General features: G+C 46.9%; 1 protein-coding gene across 1 annotated transcript; it reads left to right on the forward strand.

Moving 5' to 3' along the window:
* The first annotated feature begins 2,424 nt into the window (after positions 1 to 2,424).
* On the forward strand, positions 2,425 to 8,925 carry SNX12 (sorting nexin 12). Its single transcript, XM_072626777.1, has 4 exons — positions 2,425 to 2,643; positions 6,306 to 6,401; positions 6,854 to 6,978; positions 7,343 to 8,925. The coding sequence occupies exons 1-4, from the start codon at positions 2,479 to 2,481 to the stop codon at positions 7,443 to 7,445; spliced, it is 489 nt and encodes a 162-aa protein (XP_072482878.1). The 5' UTR covers positions 2,425 to 2,478; the 3' UTR covers positions 7,446 to 8,925.
* Positions 8,926 to 25,243: the final 16,318 nt, after the last annotated feature.

Raw genomic sequence — 25,243 nt, forward strand, 5'->3', positions numbered from 1 at the left:
TCCCCCCCCCCCAACAAATCCAAATCCTTGCAACAAATATTCTTCGTCATCTAAAACAAATCCAAATATGGTCACATCCAAACATGTATTTTACATCTCACTCCATGAGGGGATGAGTAGCATGCTTCTCTATCCTTCCTGGGAATGGAGCGTGGCTAGTCGTTAAGTCTTTCAAAGTTGTCTTGGCAATGTCATTACTGTATAAACTGTTCTCCTGGTTCGGCTCGCTTCATTCTGCACCAGTTCATACCAGACAGGTCTCCCCAGGTTTCTCTAAAACCATACCTTTTGCCATTTCTAAGGACATAAGGATATTTTCTTACAATAATGTACCATAATCTGTTTATTTATTATCAATTTCCCAATTGATGGGCAGCCCCCTTAGATTTCAGTTCTTTGCTCTAACGCTAGAACTATTTTTCTCCAGATGGCCCTTCTTTTCTGTTGCTTGTCAGAAGACAGAGCCCTAGGAGTGGTTTTCGGCAGTTTAGTGTTTGGGGACCTAGGGCCAAATTACTTTCTAGAGTGGTTACAGCTCTGACCACAGTTCATTTGTGTGCCTGTTTTCCTACAGCTGCTTCAACATTTTTCATTTTCTCTTTTTGGTCATCTGTGCCAATCTGACCAGTAGAAGGGGAACCTTGAAGCTATTTTAATTTGCATTTCTCTAATCATTAATGATTTGGAGCGATCTCACTCATGGTAATAGCTAGCTAGCGTTTATATAGTACCTACTTCTAGCTAGGCACTATGCTAAGCTCTTTGCAAATACCTTCTCAGATGATCTTCAGAAAAATCTCGGGAGATACGTAGGGGCTCTTATGACTCCCATTTTACAGACCAGGATCCTGAGGCAAACAGGTGAAGTGAGTTGCCCAATGTCACATCAGCATTAATTGCCTGAGGCAAGATTTGATCCTAAACCAGATTTCTAGCTCGTCGCTACTCCACGAATGCTGATACAAATATTTTGATGTTTAGTGGGGGTGGGGGTGGGGGGTCTTTTTACTACTAACTTCCTTGGGGCATGGTATTTACATTTCAAGCCTCCTTGGCAATCATAGATCTTGCAGGCCTTATCAAATGAAAAAACTTTCCCTTGCCATGATGGAATAAATATTGGGAGAAGGGGTGGGTACTTAGCCCTTTAGTAGAGGGAGCGCCCCTTCCAGGCTTGCTCCCAGGGCTAGAAGAGCCCTAACAAAAGGTTGGCCTTTTTTTAGTCAAATCTAACTCTCTCTCTAAGTGTAAACCGACTTTCCTAGAGTCGAGTCAAGTCAAGTTTGCAAATTGTATTATAAAACACTATCTTTTTTGAGACTCACTACAGCCCCTCGAGGCAGCAAACAAGTTTCCCGCAAACAGAAGACCAGAGGCAGAAAGTAACCCAGTCAAGGTCACACAGCAAGTGGCAAGTAAGCCCCGAGACTCGTAGGAACCAGCTGGGTGCTCCATAAATGACTTCTGAACTTTGTGGGGAATTCGCCCACAGGCTGGCCCAGCTGGGTGGCTCTTGGTACGGGGGGCAGGTCTTCCGCACTCAGAAGAAATGGAGTAACCTAAACTTCCCTGGGTGATGCTCACAGTCAGTCCATCAGCATTGCTGAGGTGCCTAGAACTAAGCGACGAGGATCCAGAGGGGCAAAAACCCTGGCCTTGCCCCCGGCGAGCTTTCCTCGTTCCGCAGGCAGCCCACTGGCAGTGGAGACCGCTCTTTGCTAGGTCTCCGAAGCCTGCGGGCAGTGAAAGCACTTAGCCCAGCTTGCAGTAGGCGCTCAGACAATGCGCGTCGGTCAGCGGTGTGGGATGGCAGGGGGAGGGGGGCGCCACGTGGATCGGCTGGCTCGGGTGCATCGGTATGGTAGGCGGGGTCGGAGGAGCCTGTCACCTACGTGACCTTGGCCAAGTCCCTGGCTCTCCTGAGGACTCGGCGCTCAGCCCTAACATTCAGCGGCCAAGCAGGGCTAACTGAGCTTCCGGGACTTCACGCCGGCCCGGGGCGAACCGCCGCCCTGCCTGGGATGGGAGATAGGCGGTGAACCGGGTTGAGCAGGACTCCCAAGGAGTCTGTAGCGCTGGGCAGGGGAGGGGGAAGTGGGGCGGGGCAGGGCAAGAGAGATATGCGTAGCGGGGCGGAGCGGGGCAATGTGCCCAGAGGGGCCCCGCGCTCTGTATAAGGCCCATGTAATAGCGGTCGTAGGGCGGTGGCTGAGCCGCATTCAGGACGCTGGGCCCGGCGCTTGGGCGGAGCTTGCGCGCCGTCGCTGGAGCCCAGAGCCGAGAAGACAGATTGGTTGGTCGGCCGCTGGGTGGGCGGGGCTCGCTTCGTCCTCCTCCCTCCTCAGATCTCCTCCCACTCTCCCACGTTCCGCCCCCCGCCCCCTCTTGTCCTCCCCCAACCCTTCTCCCCCCCCCCCCCGCACCCCCCCCCCCCCGCTGGGCCGCTCGGGCTCGCGCGCTGGGAGCGGGTGCGGAAAGATGTCGGACGCGGCGGTGGCGGACACTCGGCGCCTTAACTCGAAGCCTCAGGACCTGACGGACGCCTACGGGCCGCCAAGCAACTTCCTGGAGATCGACATCTTCAACCCGCAGACGGTGGGCGTGGGCCGAGCGCGCTTCACCACCTACGAGGTCCGGATGCGGGTGAGTGAGCGGGGCCGGGGGTGCGGGCCCAGGGAGGGGAGGGGGAGGGGGAGCGGGCTGCGCGCCCCCGGGCCCGCGCGCGCGCCCCTGCAGGGGCGGGGCGAGGAGGGGCCTCGGACCGGCCCCCTCCCCCTGCCCTGCCCTCCCCTCCTCTCTCAGGACGCGGGCGCGGCGAGCGGGCACGAGCATGGCCCCGGGGCGCCGCCCGGGGTGTGCACGCGAGGGAGCCGGGGTGGGGGGGGGGCCGGAGTCGGGGGCGGGGAGGGCAGCGCGGCCTCAGGTCGGGCCTTCGAGCCGCACCTTTGTCACCCGCCGGCCCCTCGGGCCTGTAGCTTCGGGCCGAGGTTGGGGCCCGCGAGGTGACCGGGTGAGAAAGCGGGGCCCCTGGGCGCCAGCAGAGAGTTTGTGCTGATGGGTGCCCGGCGCATCCGAAAGTTTGAGGGCCGCGCCATCTTTGTGCACACCATTCCCCGAGGCCTTTCTTGGGCCTGCGGGCCCTTGCACACCCCATCTCCTGGCCTGGCCCCCCCCAGCTGTGAGAGGGAGCAGAGTCCTGAAGCGCTCTGGGGGATGATCCATGTAGAGCCCGCAGGACCATTAGAGGTCATCGAGGAGTCCCGAGGTCAGGAAACTGAGGTCCACGTAGTAGGTGGCAGCCCCCCCCCCCCCCCCCCCACACACACACATAGTAGGTGGCAGCCCCCTTCAGGGAGCACTTTATCCTTTGGAGCATTCTGAGGCCGAGATCAGGCAGCACTGGCTGCAGACTCTGGGATTCCCAAATTCTGCCTTTTCCCAACCCCCCCAGAAGCAAGGAGAGGGAAAGGGATGGAAGCAAATAAGGAAGTTAGACTGATTGGTGAGATAGCTATTTAGAATCATCCCTGCCACTTCCTCAACAGACTGAAAAGAGATGGGATGCATTTTTCCAGGGATAAGAAACAGCTTTGAGTGAGTCTGGGACATGGCCTTGGGAATTTTTTACTAGGACTTTTTTTTGTCATCCTGTGATTTACTGAGTGCTTTCATTCTCAAAAGAGAAGAGTATTTTGGGGATCTGTTGTAAATAACTCTTTGTCCTAGCCCTGGTTGGGAGGAGGAAGCTCTCCCTTATGGGTTCTCCTTGACTAGACTTGGAAAAAACCAACACCAACAACTAACCAGTGTGTAAAAGTTTACTCTTCACTACCTTTCCATCAGTCCTTCTCACCCTGCAATGCGAGGGGCTTACACTGTAAACTCTTATTTAAAGCCTGGTTTATAGAATGATGATTTCCAGGTTTTTATGCCCATGGCTGCCAAAACCCTCTTAATTTTGTAAATTCAATTTTATTTTTAGTTATTTTATAGTTATCGTTATTTATAGTCATAGTAACTATATTGACAGTTATTTTATTCTTAGTTATTTTCAGTTCCAAATTCTCTCCCTCCACCCATTGAGAAAACAAGAAAAATAAACCCCAGAAAAAAGCAGAGGCAAGTCAGACAAGAGCCCGCCTTCTGAGGCCATCAGCTTTCTGACTGGAGGGGGGCAGTGTGTCTCCTCATGAGTCCCCTCTAACTGTGCTTGGCTCCATTGTGTCCATGGGAGTTCCCAAGACATTAGAAGTTGTTAGTCTTTACAGTATTATTACTGTATAACTTGTTCTGCAGATCCTGCAAAGGCTTCTCCATATCATTGAACTCTTGCCTTTTTCAGAGGACTTCTTTCATCAACAAGGTAGCTTAGCTGGCCATTTGGTTTTAGGTGCTTTGGGAAACGCATCTCGGAAGATACTGGCCTTTTCTCCTTCCTTCCTTTTTGTAAACAACTGGATGTTTCTGCCACCGTCTATCCTTATCTAGGCCTGAGTTCACAGATTTTAGTCCTGGGAAGGATGTTAGAGAGCATTGAATCTTCTTCTCATTTTATAGGTAAGGAAAGGAAGGCCAAAGAGATGGTGAGCCAGGTCCACTCAGACCAAATCCGGTTTTCTTTCTAGTCCATTCTGAATACTCTTATGAGAAATGTCCTGGGGGTAGTTCAGAGTCAGAGAAGCCGTGCAGAGACTTCATACCATGGCTATACATAGCACCGTGGTTGCTATGGCTTGAACTTTTAGGGAGTGGAATTTGCCAAATGCCCCTTCTCCTGTGGACTCGGGCTTTCTGGCTCTCCTTGCCCTTGGCTTTCATGGAGAGCGTCTGGGCCCGTTATCTTTAATTACAATTAAAGAGCATCTCTACTGAAACAAAGACTAGGAATTGGTTTTTGACTTCTGATTTGTGGATTAGGCCTATGAGGAAATGACCCTTCTGGGAAAACAGCAGTACCTTTACTAGCCAGGTAGGCAGGGAAATGACATTCCTGAGTCAGAGGAAGTCTACAGAATGCTACCTGGTGATGGGGGCTTCCTTTTCTCTTGCTGGCACCTCAATATTCAGGAAGCTACCTGAATTTCTCAGCTCTTCTCAAGTAAGAAGGTTCAGGAGAAGCATTAAATCAGGACCTTGGTGCTCAGGCATTTTTACCTGTAGGGTCACTAGGAGTGAGTTAAAGATAACAACACCTTTTTGTAGGAAAGTTCAAAATAATAAAATAATTCTTTATATGCACCTCCCTATGCCCTGAGATGGTACCTACAAGCTGGCCTGAGGTTCCATTTTTGGATAACTCAACCCTGAAGCTGACTCAGGAGAAGGCAACCTCCAGCCTCACAGATTCCAAAGTACTTTTTTAGAAGCATGTCATCTAAGGGGATATTTAGGGGAGCCCTGAAATAAGATTTCTAGATACCCTGTTCCAGCCTCAGACACTGACTAGCAGTGTGACCTTAGGCAAATCACTTCACCTCCGACTGCCTCAGTTTCCTCAACTGTTACATGAGGATGATAACAGCACCTACTTCTCAGGGTTGTTGTGAAGATCAGGTGGAATCATATTGGTAATGCATTTAGCATAATGCCCAGCACACAGCAGGTGCTTAATAAAGGCTTATTTCCTTCCTTTTTTCAGCCATGGCTGCCCAATTACCTCAAGATCCCTGAGGACCTTTTGAATGGTTAGGATCTAGAACTGAGCTGGAACAATCTATAGAAAACCAATCTGCCTACCAGCTCTTTCTCAGGAAGTTTTCAGAGCAGGGGAGAATCTTGGCTAAATCATTTGCTAGGGCATGGCATCAGCTGTCAGGCAACCAAGTTTCTGAATGCACACCACATCTTCAGCACTACTGTAGACACCATCACGGCTCCCCGTAGTTGGAGCTATGTTCTCCATCATCTAGACACTGAGAGTGTAATTGAGGGGTAGGCTATGACATGCCACAGCAGTGAAGATGCTGTGGTACTGTATTGTATAAGACCTGAGTACTGTCCGAGTTCCAAGGAGGTCAGTGAGGGCTGCCTGGAGGACATGGGGTTGGGAAAACTTTGAGGGATGGCAAACTTTGCAACAGGGTGGGGAGGGCACAGCTTTGTTGAGTTTGATTCCTGTTCCATTCAGGGAATTTCTAAGGTCCAAGCACGGCCTGGGTTGGGCATGGACAAGGGTTAACATTTCTGCTTTGGTGCTCAGAGCAGGGGACCAGGAATATAGAGCTGCCTGAGAGGTCGTAACATATGGATGGGTATGCACTGACAGTTCCTTCCTCCTCCCTCTTTCATTCCTCCTTTCCCTATAGACTAACCTCCCTATCTTCAAGCTGAAGGAGTCATGTGTACGGCGGCGCTACAGTGACTTTGAGTGGCTAAAGAATGAATTGGAGCGGGACAGTAAGGTGTGGCCCACCCCCCACCCCACCTCTGTGGACACCAAGCCTGTGAAGGGAGTGGGAAGTGTGAGCACCACTGGACAGCACCACTAGATGCTTCGATGGGCTAATTCTAGACAAATACCTTTTAAAAGGGATGTGGGAGGCCAGGCACAAATAAACTAATGAAAGGATTCGAGAAATAACATGGATGTTCCATCTAAAACACGTTATTAAAGAGCAGTGAGGGTGTCAGGGTCCAGTCGCTGATGTTTTGATGTGATATCCTGAAGGGCATCTCTGCCCTCCCATAGAATTTCCTTCATGCCAACATCCCAAGCAGATGACTGGCCTATCAGGCTCCTTGCCCCTAGGCCTTTGGGGGTGCTTGTGTTCATAGCTTTCCTGAGGTGCTGGTTGTGGGGCTGATCTATTGTTCCCCATCCTTCCAGTGGTTGATGTTTGGGGTCTGCCCACAGATTGTAGTGCCACCGCTGCCTGGGAAAGCCTTGAAGCGGCAGCTCCCCTTCCGAGGAGACGAAGGCATCTTTGAGGAGTCCTTCATCGAGGAGCGGAGGCAGGGTCTCGAACAGTTTATTAACAAGTGAGCTGATGGTTGCTTATTTTCCTACCCCATTCCTCTGCCCCATCTTCTAGAATGAGGACTATGTTGTAGTGTTAGTTCTGGGGTAGACTGACTTGGCAGTAGGGGCCATTTCCTCCATCAGAACCTGTTGTCCCTCAGTCCCCTGCAGATGGTGCATGTTAGCCATGTCTTCTCCTGAGATCACTAAGGCTAAGTCGTAGCTGGTCCTGGTAAAGTAGAAGCAGCAGAGCTGTATGAAGCAGCCCTGGAAAGGCCTAGTGCTGTGCTCAGCTATCTAGACCCTGCTCTCTTTGCCTTTGCTGCTGTTTCTGATTCTCTTTGGCCTTCAGTACTGACATCAGTCATCTTGGTTCCCTTACAGAATCGCCGGGCACCCATTGGCTCAGAATGAGCGCTGCCTACACATGTTCCTGCAGGAGGAGACAATCGACAGGAACTACGTCCCTGGGAAGGTGCGCCAATAGGAAAGCCCTCTGGCCACCTGCCTTCCGCCTTCCTGGCGAAATGACACTGAGTTTTTACACTAAGCCTCTCTCTCTCTTGATCTGCAGTGGCTGTCGTCCCCTGGCCTGACTGTCTGTCTGCCACTTGGTCACACTGTGGGCACTCTTCTAAGATCCTCCTCTCCAAGGAGAGGTGGGAAGCTTCAGGCAGAGGTCCTGGGCTTTTAGGGGGAGGGGGTCAGGAATTGGACTAAAAGGCACTTGCTTGGGCTTCCTCTCAGGCAACAAGGCTAGCCTGGGGGTCTGGTACTTCAGTGGCACTTGGCCAAACAGGTCAGCAATGCTGTGAGTCTAAGGGAGGTTCCCCACTCCAAAGTTTAACCTGGAACTCTGAGCAGGGAACAACCCTGCCCCCTTCTACCTGCATGGAACCTTCCTTTTGCCCTGTTGTGGGCTGGTAGACTCCCATGGGCTCTCTCAGTTTTCTCTATTCTGCCCCCGGGTCTTTCTCCATTTTCTTGATAACCTTCCTCGTTCTTATGTCACTCTCTGGGGCAGTCATCAGCTTAGAAGCCAAGCATCTGGGTTTGTGGATTTGCTGGGCCCATCATACTTAGCTGCCTCAGAGTCACAAGGAACTTGTGGGGAAGCAGAGGGGTCCCCATTGGCTTTCTCCCACTCTCTAGGCCCGTGGCTGCTTCCTCTGCTTGGCTGGCTTTTCACTGTCCATCCTTAATTGACCAGTGTGGGTCAGCGGCTCTTCCTGAAATCTTACTGCCAGGTGGGCTGCCTTGGAGGTGCTTCCCTATTGTGTGATGGTGCAGACTGAGAATGGTTTCTTGTCTTGGAAGCTCCCAGTGGCCAGAAAGCACTCCATCCCATTCTCCTTCCTTCTTGAAATCTCACGCCACTTTTTGTTCCCAAAGGGCAGGGCTACTTGAACAAATAATGTAGTCTGACTTCTGGCAAGCACTTTGAGCTGGGTAAATGAAGGGGAAGAATTGTCTTCCCCTCCCTCACTTTGGTCACAGGGTCATTGAGCTTTCTGTCCCTGTCTCTTCAGGGACCACCAGTGGTTCCTCTAGAAGCTGGGCCCGGGACAGCACTAATTAATACGAAGCGGGTTCTTAGGGCTGGCCAGGAGGGCCTTCCTTCGCCCCCTCAGAAGACCTTAGCAGGATGTCGGGGAAAAGGCTGAGTAGCCTGGTGTGGGGGAGGAGGGACGTCTGAGGTGCCCCCGGACCAGAGGTCAGCTCCCAGAGAGGCTCTGTGCCCTTGCCCACCTTGCTAATGTTGTTGTTGTTGCTTCCTTTTTGAGCTCTAGCTTCTCCTCTGTATTTTCTAAGACATTCCTTCAGCATGCCCAAGTGCTGAGAGTCTGACGCCCCATCTCTGCTCTGTAAATATCTTGACTTGGGGCTTTCATTCAGCAAAACTGTTCAATCTTCTGTCAGACAATGTCATATCCAACTCCTGTTCATATTAAACCACTGTGAAGCAAGCCTGTTTACCCCTCCTGTTTTGTTTTGGGGTACCCTATGGGAAGGGGACTCATATCACAGCAAGTCAGAGTTTGGATTTGTAAATGCCATGCCCTACCAACCCATAAACACGTTCACATGGTCCTTTCTTGCCTGCCACTATCGAAGTAGTGTCTGCCGCCTGGAACAGGAGGAGGCTCTGTTTGTGGTGTGGACTATCCTTAGCAAATTGGGCTCTTTTTGGGTGGGGATGGAGGGTAGGGGTGGTGAGGGAACTTGTGCTAATTTAGACAGTCCTGCTTTTAAAATGTAATTGGGAGAGTTGGTTTTTGTTGGGGGAGATAGACTTAATGCAAACAATAGTGAGAAGGCTAACGGAACTGAGGCAAGTGAAATTGAAAATCTGCAAGCAACTTGCAAGAGAGGTGGTAGTATGGAATGAAGGCCCAACGAGACATAGTCAGAGCAGCTAGTAAGCAAGGTGAGGCCTTGTTCCACACTGAGCAAGTCAAGGAAGGAAGATCTCTTAGAATGGGACATTCACTGTGGGGTGCTGCTCTCTGCCTGCCAGTGTGACTTAGGGTGCTTGTATGGTGATTGGGGCCTGGGACTAACCTGTTAAGGCTTGTATATCCTTGGAAGGAATTTGAGATGAAAAGAAGACTTGGTATGGGGCTACATGAAGACCTATCAGGTGGAAGAGGGATTAGATTGATGCTTGATGCCAGAGGTCTTCTCTGGAAATACTGGGGTAAGAGTCGCAATCTCAATATGAGGAGGAACTTCTACAAGTTAGAGCTGCCCAGATGTGGAATGGTGAGGACTAGGACTAGGGTCTTAGTGGAGGCTGGATGGCCACTTACGGGGACAGGTGCTCTCTGAGGCTCATTCTGCCTAGACAGCCTCAAAGCTGAGTTGAGAATCATCTTCTTTTAAGTGGGAACTTAGGTCCTAGAAGGCAGTAAGATTGAAATGTGGACATTCCATAGGATCCTAAGTCCTGAGCTGGACAGGACCTTAGATCTCATTGAGTCCATTTTATAGTTGAGGAAATGGAGGTGAAGTGACTGCCCAGGGTCCCCCAGTTAGTAAGTATCTGAGAGAGACTGAACCTGACTTTTCTCAACTCCAAGTTGAATCTGTTGTACCATGTTGCCTTTCCCAGAGCAGGAACCAGATACTGGAAAGGACTTTGAGGTAAAGAGGCTGAGGTTTGGGGGGACCGTCACCATGGACTTATCACTTCCCCTTTCTGAGGTACAGTTTCTTTTCTCAGCTATAAGTCCCCCACGGGGTTACTTTGTCACTTCAAGTGCTATGGAGACATTGGTAACATCATAGAGGCAAAAGGACCCTACAAAAGACTAGGCTTGGACTGTAACCTTCACATTCCAACAGAACACTTTTGGTCAGTTCCCTAGAGAAGAGTCAGTGTCATCCAACTTTCCTCATTTTGCAGGTAAGAAAGTCTAGGGGAGCATTGGTGTGGTCAGTGAGCAAGTGGCAGAGCTGGCCTCTGAGGCCCCATCCATGCTCCATTCCATTGATCTCCGAAGAGCATGCTGCCTCACTCACGATAGCTCAAAGGGATCGTTAGGATGGAATTAATGTCTAGTACTTGGTACTGTGTCCTCTAAATGCCAGCTGTCCTCTGTCAACCCAAGGTCAAGAAGAGGTTTGGTCCCAGTGACCAAAGCAGTTGTCATTGGAAAGAAATAGGCATTTATCCAGTATCTATTGTGTGCCAAAGACCCAGAGACACCTTCCTAGGACAGGTGATCTCACCCAAGGCCCCGGGGGAAGGGGAGTAACTGGAGGATGCCTGCCCATGGGTGTTCATTGGATTATGCCCGATTGAATGAGGAGCAGAGCTAACTGACATTCATTCGTGTGACTGCTTACCCCAGCACCCTGAGCTTTTTCTTCTCCATAGTTTTTTCTCTTCCTACTTGTAATCTTTCCAAATGAGGCCCACTGTCAACTCCTTCAGTTCTGTCACCATTTTTCTTGTCTCCAAAGTCATTGACTTAGGGCTGGAAAGGACCGTCAAACCTTAGAGACAGTCCAGTTCCACTCTCACTTTACGTAGCTCAGTCAAGTGGTCGAGCCCAAACCTAAATCCCTTTAATAAGTGGGCATAGTGAGTTGAGCTTGCTATTCTATTTAAATCTCCCAGCAGCAATACTCACGCACAGTATACATACACCCTTTCCTTTCCCAGCCCCCATCCCCAAAGCTTATGGTTCCAGTATACGATTAAAGCAAGCATTTACATATGACTGGTAAGGTTTTCAAAGCACGTTACATGTTCTATCTTACATGGTCTCTACAGCCCAAGGAAGTCAGTGCTATTATGATGCCATTTTACATTTGAGGAAACTGAAACCGAGGTCTAGTGACTTGCTGCTATTAAGTGTCTGAGCAGGATTTGAATTTACATAGTCCTGCTTCCTAAGACCAACAGTCTTGACATTGCCCAGCCTTGTAAGACTTCTCCCATTCCTCTCTCATCTTTAATGCCTTACTTGAAGAAAGCCAACGGCGCTTCCATTTCTGTTTTGCATGTGCCTCCTTACAAAAGAGAGACATGAGGGGCTGTTTGTCCACGTTCAAAGTCTATTTTTCCCAAAAAGGCCCACACAGACTTCCTCCCTTAGGGGTTTCTGCAGTTTCTAAAGGTCTCTGATCACTCACTGCTTGTGGGCCGGGGAGGCAGCGGTAGAGAAACTTTCTGGTGACCTGTAAACTGACGAACAATCACAAGAGAAAGATCTGGAATCAAGAGCAAAATCTGTATATTCTCTGAAATTTATGCTCTATATGTTGTAGAATGATTTGATTCACAAAATTTTCATTTCTAGAAAACATTAGTTAACTAGCACTTACAAATGCTGTCAGTCTTAATACTCCTTGCTGATGGAAAAGTGCTCATGGCTGGCATAAAAAGAATTATTTGGTTTTATGGTGGGGTTTTCTTTAAAAATAGGAGGGGAAGGGGTTGAGAAGTGTCTTCAAAGAAAATCATGTTATTGGCCATCTGCTTCGTAGAGAGCTCGGAGAGGTCTTGAGGGTGAGTAGGGTACCAGAAAGGGAAAGATGATCAAGAGCTGACTGTAGCTGGGTGCTTTGGTCTGTCCCCTCAGAACGGATGCTCCTTTACTGGTTTCACTTAAACTTCATCTTTCCATATGGTCAGGGTTATTTGGAAAGCTAATCAGTTTGGGGTGTGGCTCTGGCCTCCTTACCCAACTGGGTAAGGCCTGGCTGCTCCTGCATCTCTCCCACTCTGCTACTACCCAAGAAACCATGAGAGCTCCCAGCTTTCATTGATTCATCTCAACCTCTCTTCCCCTCCCCCCCCCACTCCCAAATCAGTCTAGGGCTGTCTGCAACAGAAAATGACTTGTGAGTCAGCTACCCAACCTGGGGGTAAAGCTGGCAGGAAACCTCCATGGTCAAAGCCTTTCCCAAGGCTGTTCCTCACTCTGCGCCCTTAGGGCCGAACTGGGGGACGGAAGTGGAAAGCCAAGCTTGACTCTAAAGATCCGGGTACCGTGGGGTCTGCTTTCTGGCCCACACTTGGACCTACCATGGGAATGGCTTTGATTCATCCTTCAGGACAGGAGGAGGAATGTACTGGTAGTGACCAGAACTCAGTGCTGGAGGGAGAAACTGAGAAAGAACAGTGGAGGCTAGGAAGGGAATGAAAGAGGACATGAGGAGCTGGGACTTGGGTTTTGGTCTTTGTGTGCCTCAGTTTCCTCTTTCCTCTCTGAGACCTGAGTGGTGACATGGAGCAAAAGGAGCCTGGGGGTCTGGAACCTAAGAAGGGTAGGGATAATTCATGCCATGCCTTTTCTTCCATCCAGAGACACTGGTGCCTGATTAGCTACCTCCCCTGTCAATCACTAATTTGGGGTCAGACCATGCCCTAGAAGGCAGGTGGTGGAGTAAGGGGGGTTGGCCTGAAGGGAAACCCAAGGGGTCTGAGTGAGGCACTGTGCCACCCTCAGGTTGACCCTCATACTGTTATCTGGAGCCTGGTTAGGAGCCTCCTGGCAGAAAAGCAGGCCTGGAAGCATCAAAGTCCATGGCCAGGTAAGTGAGGGTGTGAGCCAGGGTGGCAGAAGTGGGAGGGGGTTAGCTTGGAGCCCCCTGGGCACAGGTGAATATCCGCCCCAAGTTACATGTGCCAGGAGGCCCTAGCCTGGACTAGCCTCTGGTAGGGTCTGTCCAGGTGCAAGTGGCCCAAGCACCCAGCAGGCCCCAGCTGGGTTTGGCCCATAGACACCATGCTGAATTGCCAAGCTCTACCCCTCAGGAACAGTTTTGAAGGGAGATCTGTGCCCAGTGCCCCTGGTTGTTTGTATTAAAACAAAACAAAATAAAAAATCTATCTCAAATATATAAGGAACTTGGTCAAATTGATAAGAATATGAGTCATTCCCCAATTGATAAATGGTCAAAGGATATGAACAGGCAGGGTTTTTTTTGATAAATCAAAATTATATATAATCATATTAAAAATGTTCTAAATCACTGTTGATTACAGAAATGCAAATTAGAATAACTTTGAAATATCATCTCACATCTGTCAGATTGGCGAAAATGATAAAAGAAGAAAATGATAAATGTTGGAGGATATGTGGAAAAACTGGGCCACTGTTGGTGGGACTGTGATCTGATCCGGCCAATCTGGAGAGAGGTTTGGAATTTTTCCTAAAGAGTCACACAACTGTGTGCACCTCTTGATCCAGCAGTACCACTATCAGGCCTGTTTCCCAAGGTGATTAGAGAAAAAGGAAAAGAACCCCTATGTTCTAAAATCTTTATTACAGCTCTTTGTGGTGGCAAGGACTGGAAATTGGGGGAATGGCTAAACAAGTTGCTGTATCTAATTGGGATGCAATACTACTGTGCTGTAAGGAATGCTGAGCAGGTTGATTTTAGAAAAAACTTGGAAAAACTTGCATGAAATAATGAAGAGTGAAATTAGCAGAACCGAGAGAACACTGTACACAGTAACAACAACGTTGTTCTAAGAACAACATTCAACGACTAAGTTACTTTGAATATTCTAGATAATCAACTACAAAGGATCTATGAAGGAAGATTCTATCCACCTCCAGAGAAAGAACTGATAAATGGAAGGATATATAGTATGGTTTTACACACACACACACACACACACACACACACACACGTGTGTGTGTGTGTGTGTGTGTGTGTGTGTGTGTGTGTGTTTCTTTGGGGCAGGGTAGGGAGGGAGAAAAAAAAAGTACACAGCAGAGAACAAAAGAAAACTTAGACGCCCAGAAAAGCAGGGTACCTTTGAAAACGATGTGTGGTATTTATTACAGTTTTTTAAAAAATTAAACAGTGTGAAATAACAATTCATGGTTTCATATTGAATCTTCTTTTTATGTCATGCTGTGTACATGGAAATGGTTGGGGTTTTTTTCCCTTTTGTACTTAAGCTCAAGATGAATTAAAAAAAGAAGAAGAAAAAACCAGCCTTCCAAATGGGTCACTGTGTGTTGGGGGTGTAAGCTCAGTTCCATGTGGACAGTCTCGGGCAGGTAAAGGTAAGGACTTCTAAACCTTAGAGTTCTCATGAGGCCCCCCAGGGAACAGCTGGGAATTGAGGTGTGAGACCGGGCTATCTTGTGCATTTCCGCCTCTTTCCCGTGGGAAACTTGCTGGGGAAGAGCATCCCTGCCCTCGAGATTAATCCATGGTCTGAGCACACCTATTGTTGTCTAACAGGCACGGTATTCAGGCGCAAACTATGCGGCAGGAGAGCTTAAGTAGGGTCAGGAAAGCCTGAAGGCGCTCTTAGCGCTGAGGGGCCCTTAGAGGACAGAAGGCCCCTCTTCCCTCTCTCCTCTCTTCTCTCTTCCCTCTCCCCTCTCCCACTTCCACTTCCATTCTCTTACTGTAAGATCTTTGCCTCCTTGGGAAGAGGATTCCTCTCTCCTAAGGAAGAATTTACCCTGCACATGTAACCAAGACCCTGAATAAAGCCTAACCCTTGTTTGACTCTGGAAAGTCTCTTCTCTCATACGTTTATCCGGTTTGGCCAGCCGAAGACCTGCGATAGATAAGGTAAGACTCGGGTAGCCCTTAGGCCTCTAAGCCTGACAACTGTGGAGCCAAACGAGGCTTCAAAGGTTCTCCTTAGACAAGTTAGCAACAGTCAACGAGCATTGGTTATGCGCCTGTTATGTGCCAGGCATTGGACATGAACAGTAAGGCAAAACCAATGCCCGCCCTTAAGGAGCTCCCGGTCTCCTGAGGGAAACAAGTCACCATCAGCTCTGTATAAACCAGACAGAGACAGGCTAGAATGGAGAGAATCAAGGGAGGGCAGGCCAGATCAGGAAAGGCCCAAAGGGGCTCCCCCAAATGCATCCGAAGGAGCCCGGCCTCTGCTGGATTCCATGATGGAGATGACTTCGTGGAGTGATCCTCAAGAGATGATTTCAAAGGATTGGTGAAGCCTGTGCTCCAATGCTCCCTCAAAGCAAGTTGTTTGCCAGGGTTAGGGAGGATTTCCTGTTGATGGGGAGGGTCCACTAGTAACTATTTCTGTTGGCTCTGCCTGTGTTATCTCACTTGAGCCTCTCAACAACACTGAGAGATAGGGGCTGTTATCCCCATTTTTACCAATGGGGAAACTGAGGCTGAGAGGAATTAAGTGACTTGCCCAGGGTCACACAGCTATCAAGTGTCTGAAGCAGAATTTGAACTCGGGGTTTCTAGCTTCTAGTTAGCTCACCAAAGCAGCTATGTGGTTCAGTGGGTAGAGTGCTGGCCTTGAAGTCAGGAAGACTTGAGTTCAGATCCAGCCTTAGAAACTTACTAGCTGTGTGACCCTGGGCAAGAAGGAAGTGACAAACCACTCCAGTATCTTTGCGAAGAAATCTCCATGGACAGTATGGTCCTCAAGGTCATGAAGAGTTAGACACAACTGAACAACCACAACAGTTAGCTCACTGCTGCTCACTCTGTGGTAACAGACCTTTCTCAAGGAAATCCACAGCAGTGCAAAAGACTGTTTTATCTATTGGAATCAGTAAGACCCTATTTCAAATCTGGCCTCATGCACGTGTGACCCTGGGCAAGTCATTTACCTCTGTCTGCTTCACTTTTCTCACCTGCTAAATGGGGATCATAATAGCACCTCCTCCCCAAGGTTGTTGTGAAGATCAATTGCTAAGCTACACAGTGCCTGGCACACAGTAAGTTTAATAATTGCTTATTTCTTTCCCACAGTTCCTCAGCCATCCTCTGTATCCAAATCTTGTCTGTCTGATTACTGAAATATCTCTCTCATATTTCTGCAAACCACCACCCGGTTTCAGGATTGAACTTCTCCATCAAACTGTTGATCTCCCCATACCTCGTCAGCAGTTCCTTTCCTGCTCACTGAGCTCCAGTGGCTCCCTATGGCTCCAGGATCAAATGGGAATTCCTGTTTGACATTTCAAGGCCTTTATAACCTTCCCTCCCTCTTCCTGTGCACCCCCCACCCCCACCCCTGCCCTGACATTCCACTTTAGGAGCTCCTTCCATCTCCATCCCTCTGCCTGGAATACTCTACTTCACATCTATTTAGTTTCTTTGACTTCCTTTAAGACTCAGTTCAAATCTTACTTTCTGCAGGAGGCATTTCCTCTGGGATTACCTACTCTGTCTATATCTTATATGTACCTAATTTTTTATATGGAGCAGCTAGATGGTGCTGTAGTGGTTAAAGCACTGAATTTGGATTCAGGAAGTCTCATCCTCATGAGTTCAAATCTGGCCTCAGACATTTACTAGCTGTGTGACCCTGGACCACTTCACTCTGTTTCTCTCAGTTTCCTTATCTGTAAAGTGAACTAGAAAAGGAAATGACAAACCATTCCAGCATATTTTTTTAATGTTTTAAATTTTTTCTACTAAATAATATTTAATTTTTCCAATTACATGTAAAGATAATTTTCAACATTCATTTTTTATAAGATTTTGAGTTCCAAATTTTTCGCCCTCCCTCCCAACCCCCCTCCCAAGATGGCAAGCATTCTTATATAGGTTATACATATGCAATCATGTTAAACATATCTCTACATTAGTCATGTTGTGAAAGAAGAATGAACAAAAGGGAAAAGCCGCAAAAAATCAAAAAGGAGCAAATAGTATATTCCCATGTGCATTCAGACTCCATAGCTTCCCTGGGTGTGGATGGCATTTTCCTCATGAAGCTCTTGGAATTGTCTGGGATCATTGTATAAATGAGAAGAGCTAAGTCAATCATCCCTGTAGTGTCTTTGCCAAGAAAACCCCAGATGGAATCACAAAGAGTTGGACAACTGGAAACTGACGAACGGCAGTTATTTCTATGTTATGTTCCCTGCCCTCCCCCTCTTCCTTCATTAGAATGTTCAGTTTTTCTTTTCTCTGTGCCCCCCAGCACATAGAACACTCAGCATTGTGCCTGGCTCCTGGTAAGCATGTAATGGTCAAACTAGGCCATCATCTCCCCTCCTTCACAACACTCACCTTTCTGTCACTGGTAGCTTATCTAGGAAATGGTTTATGGGCCAAGGGTGGAAGGAAGGAACACGGATTAGAAGGCTTTCCTTGGGGAAAAGAGGAAGGAAGAAGAGCTCAGGGTCACTAGGAACCGAATGACTGGAGATAAGCTGAGGAGAAGTGACAGATAAGAAAGGGGGACAAAATACAATACCACAGATTTCTACTTTTTAAAATGTTTTCTTTTTTATTTTTAAGTTAATTCTTATCAATGCACAAACATTTCAATATATAATGAACAGAAAGAAGATTCTATATGAAAATTTGTCATTCCTAAGTTTATATTAACTCTAACAAGGTAAGAGCAATGCTGCTCTGTGTGCCTACACTGAAACATCTTTGTTTGCTTTTGTGTGCTTTTTTCCATATTTTACTGATGCTTTGCCCCTTTTTTCTCCTCTCTCTCCTTCTGCACTAACTTATCCCCCTGACCCAAATAAGTGACCTACTTTAGAACAAGTAAGCACACTTAAAACAAATCAACATATTGAGTGTGGCTAAAAATGCAGGTCATCTCATTGAACATCTCCAGCCTAGTCCATCACCTTTCTGCCAAGAGGTGTGGGTGGCCTGAGACTTCAACCTCAGTCTTCTGAAGGTCTGATTGGCATTCACTGATCAGAGCTATGAACTCTTAGAATTCTTACCCTTTACTTTATTGTGGTCACTGTGTAACCACTTCTCCTGGTTCTGCTCACTTTTATCTTCATCAGTTCATACAGCTCTTCCCAGGCTTCCCTGAATCAGTCATGTCCCTCGTCGTTCCTCAGCGCCCAATAATATTTCATTACATGTGCATACTGCACTTTGTTCTGCCATGTCCCAATTAATGGGGACACCTACTTGGTTTCCAGGTATTTTCAACACCAAAAAGTTCTGGCTCTTTTTGCATATGTGAGTTCTTTCCCTCTGCCCTTGATCTTTTTGGGGTCTAGGTCTAGTAGTGGTATCACTGGGTTTGAGGGTTTGTGACTCTTTGGGTATGGTTCTACATTTCTTTCCAGAATGACTGGAGTGATTCACAACACCCAAAGGGCATTGGCATGTATGACATCTATTTCCTGGTTCCATGGGTTTCCAGGATCACAGAATTTATCACCATGTATCCGGGTTATTGGAGAAGAGCCTCTTCATACTTAACTAGCTTGGGGCTCAGAGAGCTGACTTGGCCAGTTGCCAATAAATGGCAGGACTCGGCAGAATTCTCATGATTTGTTGGCATACCCTCTAAGAACCCAGGGTTATCTCCTTGCCGTGATGAGGCATTAAAAGAGGAATTTTGTTACTATTGTGTTACATATTTAATATATGGTGAAAAAAACATATAGAACACAAATTCACAGTTCATATATGATCCTCTTTTCCCTTCTTTGCATTTTGAAATTTTCATGTTTGTTGATGGTTAAGTTTCTTTTTTTTAAAGGAAATTTTAAAACCCCAGTGGGGTGTGAGTGTGCCTGTCCTCCCACTCCCCCTTCAACACTTGCCATTTTCATCTTTTGCCATCTTTACCCAAATGTTTTCATCTACATTTCTCTTCCTTTGAGGGATTTGGGGCACCCTTTCATATACTTGTTAAGCAGGTATGTTTCTTCATTTGGAGCTGCCTTCGCACTTCCTCTGTCCACCTATGAATCCTGGATCCTGAGGAGGATGCTTCTGCCTCGGAGATACTTGTAACACTTATCTGGCTAGCTTGGACATCAGTTCTCACTTAGATATGCTTGCTACAATTTGGTTTTTTTTCGCAGTTAGCTGCTCCTCTTCTAATTGGGACTGCCTTGATTTTGCTGCTATCAGAACTTTGATTTGAGTATACTTGAAATTGACCGTTTTCTGTCTCTTGTTTAGCTGAGAATTGTCCTCTTTGCCATCGTTACAAAAGATGCCCCTGTTTGTCTTCTTCTCGTTTATGATGTGACCTTATTGTCATATATGAGGTAAGATGTTGGTTTAAAGAGTTCTTAACCTAGGGCTGATGATCTTGTTTTAAAAAAATATTCCACTAGCATTTATTAAATGCTTCTTTTGTGACAGGCCCTGTGCCTGGTGCTGGGGACACAGAGGCAAAGGCCAATCCCTGCCCTAGTGGAGCTCCCAATCTAATGAAGGAGAAGTGCTACAGTACAGGATCATCATGAGAGGCACCAGCATCAAGGGTAATCCAGAAACGCTTCTTGTAGAAGCTGGCACTTGAAGGAAGTAGGGGTGGGGTGGGGTGGAGAGACTCAGTGAAAATACCTGGAATCGTCGGAAGAGCAAGGAGACCTGTGTGAGTGGATCACAGAATGCCTGGAGAGGTACAAAGTGGCCAGATTACAAAGGGCTCGGTTTTTTTTTAATATGCTAGAGGATTTTCTATTTGATCCTGGAGCTGACGGAATAGGTGAGGAGGCAGTATGATATGGTCAAACCTGAGATTTCGGAAAATCAATTTTGAGGCAGCTAGGTGGCACAGTGGATAGAGCACTGGGCCTGGAGTCAGGAAGAGCTGAATCCAAAACCAACCTCAGATACATCCTAGCTGTGTGATCCTGGACAAGTCATGGCACCTCTATCTGCCTCAATTTCCTTACAATAGCACCTCCTTCCCAGCATGGTTGTGAAGATCAAAATTATGCACACACACAAACATACACATACACATATACATATGTGTGTGTATATATATATATATATATATATATATATATATATATATATATAGATATATGCTAGCTATTGTTATTGTTATTGTATCACTTGGTAGCTGAATAGAGGGTGGACCGCAGTAGGGAGAGCCTTGAGGCAGGCAGACCCCCCAGCAGCTATTGCAGTAGCCCAGGTATAAGGTGATGAGGCCCTGCAGTGGGGGGGTGATGGTGTCAGAGGAGAGATGCCACAAAGATAGATTTCAGCAGGCCCGGGCAACAGACTTCACATGAGGAGTGAGAGACAGTGAGGAATCGAGGATCACACCTAGGTTTTAAACCTGAGGGACTGGGAGAAGGATGATGGTGCTTTGGCTGGTAACAGGGAAGGTAGAGAAGTTCAGCAGAGAGCTTAGGGTTGGACAAAGAAATCTGAGAATTACCTGGATAAAGATGTAGGTGAATCTATGGGAGCTGAGCAGATCCTCAAGTGCAGTAGCATAGAGGATGAAGTGAGCAGGGCCAGGACAGAGCATTGAGGGGGATCCCTGTGGTTAAGGAGATGAAACTCCAATAGAGAAGACTGAGGAAGAGTGGTCTGCTAGGCAGGAGGAGAACCAGGCAAGAGCAGAGACCTGAAAGTATGCAGTGGGAGAGAATGATCGACAGAGTTAGAGATCCACCATTTAAAAACTTGATCCCGACAAAGGATCTGTAGGTTTTGCCAGATTCCCACAGGGTTCCATGACAAAACAAACAAAAACTCAAACTGAAATACTAGCGATGAACTCTACCCCTAATTTATGCCAGTTTTCTCAGCAGTTTTCATTCAGTAGGAAGTCCTTGCCCCAGCAGGTTCCTTGAGCACTATACTGTGGAACTGGACTACTTTGGGGGCTTCTTAACGTTATCTCTTCCATTGGTCGGCTTTTCTCCTTTTTAACCAGCACCAAATTGTTTTCCAGATTGCTGCTTTAGAATCTAGCTTGAGATCTGACCTTGCTTGGCTCCCTTTCTTCCTCCTTTCCCCCCCTTATTTCCCTTGAGGTTCTTAACGTTTTCTTTCTCCATATGAATTGTTATTATTTTGTATAATTCTATAAAGCAACCCTTTAGTAGTTTAGCATTAAATCTGTAAGTTAATTTAGTTAAATCATCATTTTGATTTTATTAGTACGTCTCAACCATGAACAATGCACTTCTCTCCAATTATTTAGGTCTTCATTTATTTCTGTAAAGATTGTTTTGTAGTGACAGTTGTATAGATCCTAGTAGGTTGATTCCCAAATGTCTTTACACCTTTTGCAAATTATTCTGAAAGGAATTTTTTCCCCATTGCTTCCTACCGAGTTTTGTTAGCATTCTTCAGAAAAGTTGATACTCTTATTTCTCTCTCCTTCTCAGAGAGATTTAAATTTAAAGCCCGGATCCATGAAGTCTTCTTTGCTTTCTCCCTACTCTCCTTCTCACCAGTTTGGGATAAATCACTTCCCAGTAACCTGAGTTTCTCCCCCTCCAAATGAGGAAATCAAAGTAAATGACCTCTCAGGCACAATCTGCAGGACGTGCTTGTTTTCCAAGTAATTTTGACCTTCTCCAAACTTTCTTCCTACTCCCTCCCTGACATTTATCAACATCCATTCATCCAACAAATATTTTTGGAGTATTTGATATGGGCCAAATACCAGGGCTACAAAGATGCACACCACATGGTCCTTGTCCTGAAAAAGCTTTTGGTCTGAGAGTTAAAGGCTTTAGGGATCCTAGAAGTCATTACTTGGCTCTTTGTAGAGTACTGAGAAACAAAGAAAGCCACAAGAAGGGCCTTGCCCTCAGAGAGCTCACAGTCCAGGTCAACAAGTGGCTACAAACCAGACGGAGAGGAGATAAATTGACCGGGGCTCCAGGCTTCGAGAGGAGGCACTATGGGGAAAGGCTTCTTGCAGGGAGTGGAGTTTAAAGGAGGCCAGGCAAGCCAGGAGACAGCAATGTGGAGGAAGAAGGAAGGAAGGTGTGCATGAAAATAGCCTGGGGGTCCAGACCAGCACAAATTTTTCACATCTAGGCACTCAAGGTAGATTGTGTGGCTCTGAGTTAGCTTTGGTTGAAGACAGACAGATTCAGTGACTAGAGTTTCCACCATTAACAATATCTATTTCCTCCTACTGGGCTCTGTCACCTTGGATGAGAATCAAGGCCCTCTTTCCCTCTTCTGCTCTCCAGTCTTGGTTAAGAAAAGATGTCTCTCACTGCAAGAATATCTTATCTTGGGTGTAGGTCCCAGAGCGTGTAGTAAGGAGGTGCATCTGCACACCTCTCTAATGCTTCTGCAGGCTGGAGTGGAGAGACAAGAAGGCTTTCCCCCAAATCAATCAAAGGCCTGGGAAGCAGTTAAGTCTCTCCTAACCCTTGCCCCTAACTCATCCAAAGTTGAACTTGAAAACCAGGAGTGCCCCCTGGACTTGGAGGTGTGGAGAGGAGAGAAGCCAGCTTCCTGGGTTGGTCTGATTCAACATAAAAGGGTAACCCTTTGGCAAGTCCAGAGGAATAACAGGACTGAGGCTGGGAAGGGACTTCATATATTGGGGAGACCCTAAAGGCTTTGAGGCATGAGGAGAGGCAGGGTCAATTCCAGTTCAACCAGCACTCATTAAATCCCTACTTTTTATGTGGCTAAGCACTGGGATGCCTAAACAATTGAGATCCTGCCTCCCTTACCTTTGTCCAGACTGTCCCTGCCACCTGGAATGCCCTCCTTTTTTAAAAAAAATTATTTTATTTGTTTTAGTGTTCTACAATCACTTCCATATATCTTAGATTTTTTCCCCTCCCTCCCTCTTCTTCCCCCCTCCCTCCTCACTCCCTCCCCGAGACTGCATGCCATCTTATATAGGTTCTACACATACATTCCTATTAAATACATTTTTACCTTAGTCATGTTGAATAGAAGAATTAAAATGAATGGGAGAAACCATAAAACAAAACAAAACATAACACAAGAGAAAATGATCCACTTCATTCTGCAATCCAATTCCATATTCTTTCTCTGGATATAGAAGACGTTTTGTCTCAAAAGTTCATTGGGAATTTTTTAGGTCCTTGCTTTGCTATGAAGGACTAAGTCTACCGGAAAAATTCCTCGCATACTGTGGTTGTTGCTGTGTACAAAATTCTCCTGGTTCTGCTCCTTTCGCTCCACATCAGACCATATAAATCCTTCCAAGCCTCTCTGAAGTCTTCCTGTCCATCATTTCTTATAGCACAATAGTATTCCATTACATTCATATATCATAACTTGTTCAGCCATTCCCCAATGGATGGGCATCCCCTTGATTTCCAGTTCTTGGCCACCACAAAGAGAGCTGCTATAAATATTTTTACATGTGGGACCCTTTCCCATTTTTATGATCTTTGGGATACAGTCCTAGAAGCAGTATTGCTGGGTCAAAGGGTATGCACATTTTTGTAGCCCTTTGGGCATAGTTCCAAATTGCTCTCCAGAATCATTGGATCAACTCACAGGTCCACCAACAATGAATTAGTGTTCCAACTCTCCCACACCTTCTCCAACATTTATCATCTTCCTGTTTTGTCATGCCAGCCAATCTGATGGGTGTGATGTGGTACCTCAGAGTTGTTTTGATTTGCATCTCTCTAATCAATAGTGATTTAGAGCATTCTTTCATGTGAGTATAAATAGCTTTAATTTCTTCTTCTGAAAACTGCCTGTTCATATCCTTTGACCATTTATCAATTGGGGAATGACTTGTATTCTTGTACATTGGACTCAGTTCTCTATATATTTTAGAAATGAGGTCTTTATCACAGACACTAGTTGCAAAAATTCTTTCCCAGTTTTCTGCTTCCCTCCTAATCTTGGTTGCATTGGCTTTGTTTGTGCAAAACCTTTTCAACTGCATGTAATCAAAATGATCCATTTGGCATTTCATAATAATGCCCTCCTTCCTTGCCTCCAGGCTCCCTCTGAGCTTTGCTGAGCCGTCTCACTATTGCTGCTCTGCTCTCCTTTACCCTAGAATGACTTTGTCCTTATTTTGCAAGGATTTTCTTCTCACTTCTCTGTGGATATATTGTAGAGAACAGGCTGGAGTGCTGAATTCTTGTGGGGGGTTATCTTTGGATTCCAGGAGCCTGTAACATATATGTACACAGGTGCATGTGTACCTGTGCCTGGTACATAGGGAGGTCTAGGGACTGGGCCTGGGATCTCACTAATCTGGGCAAGTCCTAGAGGAAAAACTCCCTTCACCCTCGAAGGTTGGCACCTTCTCTGCAACTAAGTCTTAAAACAGGGAGAAACTTGCCCAGAGTCTTAAAGCCAGCATACACTGGAGGTAGGTTGAGCACCCAGTAGGAGCTTAATAAGTATTCATTATTGAATTGCTTTGAATTCGTCCCTGGCCTCATTTGGCATAAGGTCTAATAGGTAAACAAGACATAGCCATACCAGTAATGAAGGGAGGGAGCAAATCTACTTGAAATCAAAACTGTGTGACCTTGAGGAAGTCACTTAACTTTATTGTACCTCAGTTTCCTCATCTGCAAAATGGAAATGATAGTATTTGCACTAGGTACCTCCCTGGGCTATTGTTGGAAAAGAGAGTGCTCTGTGATAGGCAAGTCAGGGAAGGCTTTCTGGAGGAGGTAGCCCTTTGAATTGGGCTTTAAAGGGTGGGTATAGGCCACCTAGGTTGCACAGTGGATGAACTGCCAGGCTTAGAGTCAGAAAGACTTATCTTCCTGATTTCAAATCCAACTTCAGTCACTGACTAGCTGTGTGACCCTGGGCAAGTCACTTCACCCTGTTTGCCTCAGTTCCTCATCTGTAAAGGGAGCTGGAAAAGGACATGATAAACCACTTCAGTATCTTTGCCAAGAAAACCCAAATGGGTCACAAAGACTGAAAAACAACAGCAAATTAATGCACTGGCCAAAGGGGAGAGGCTGTTGCAGGCACAGGGAATAGTGGGAGGTGTGCTTGCAAGGAAGGAAGACAGGTACTGTGCTGAGCACTTTACACATGTGTATCTTATTTGGGTGTTCTTATTATCATCCCCATTTTACAGATAAGAAAACTGAGTTGGGCAGCGGCTGAGTGACTCACCCTGGG

This window comes from Notamacropus eugenii, chromosome X (assembly GCF_028372415.1).
Source record: "Notamacropus eugenii isolate mMacEug1 chromosome X, mMacEug1.pri_v2, whole genome shotgun sequence".
Lineage (NCBI taxonomy): Eukaryota > Metazoa > Chordata > Mammalia > Diprotodontia > Macropodidae > Notamacropus > Notamacropus eugenii.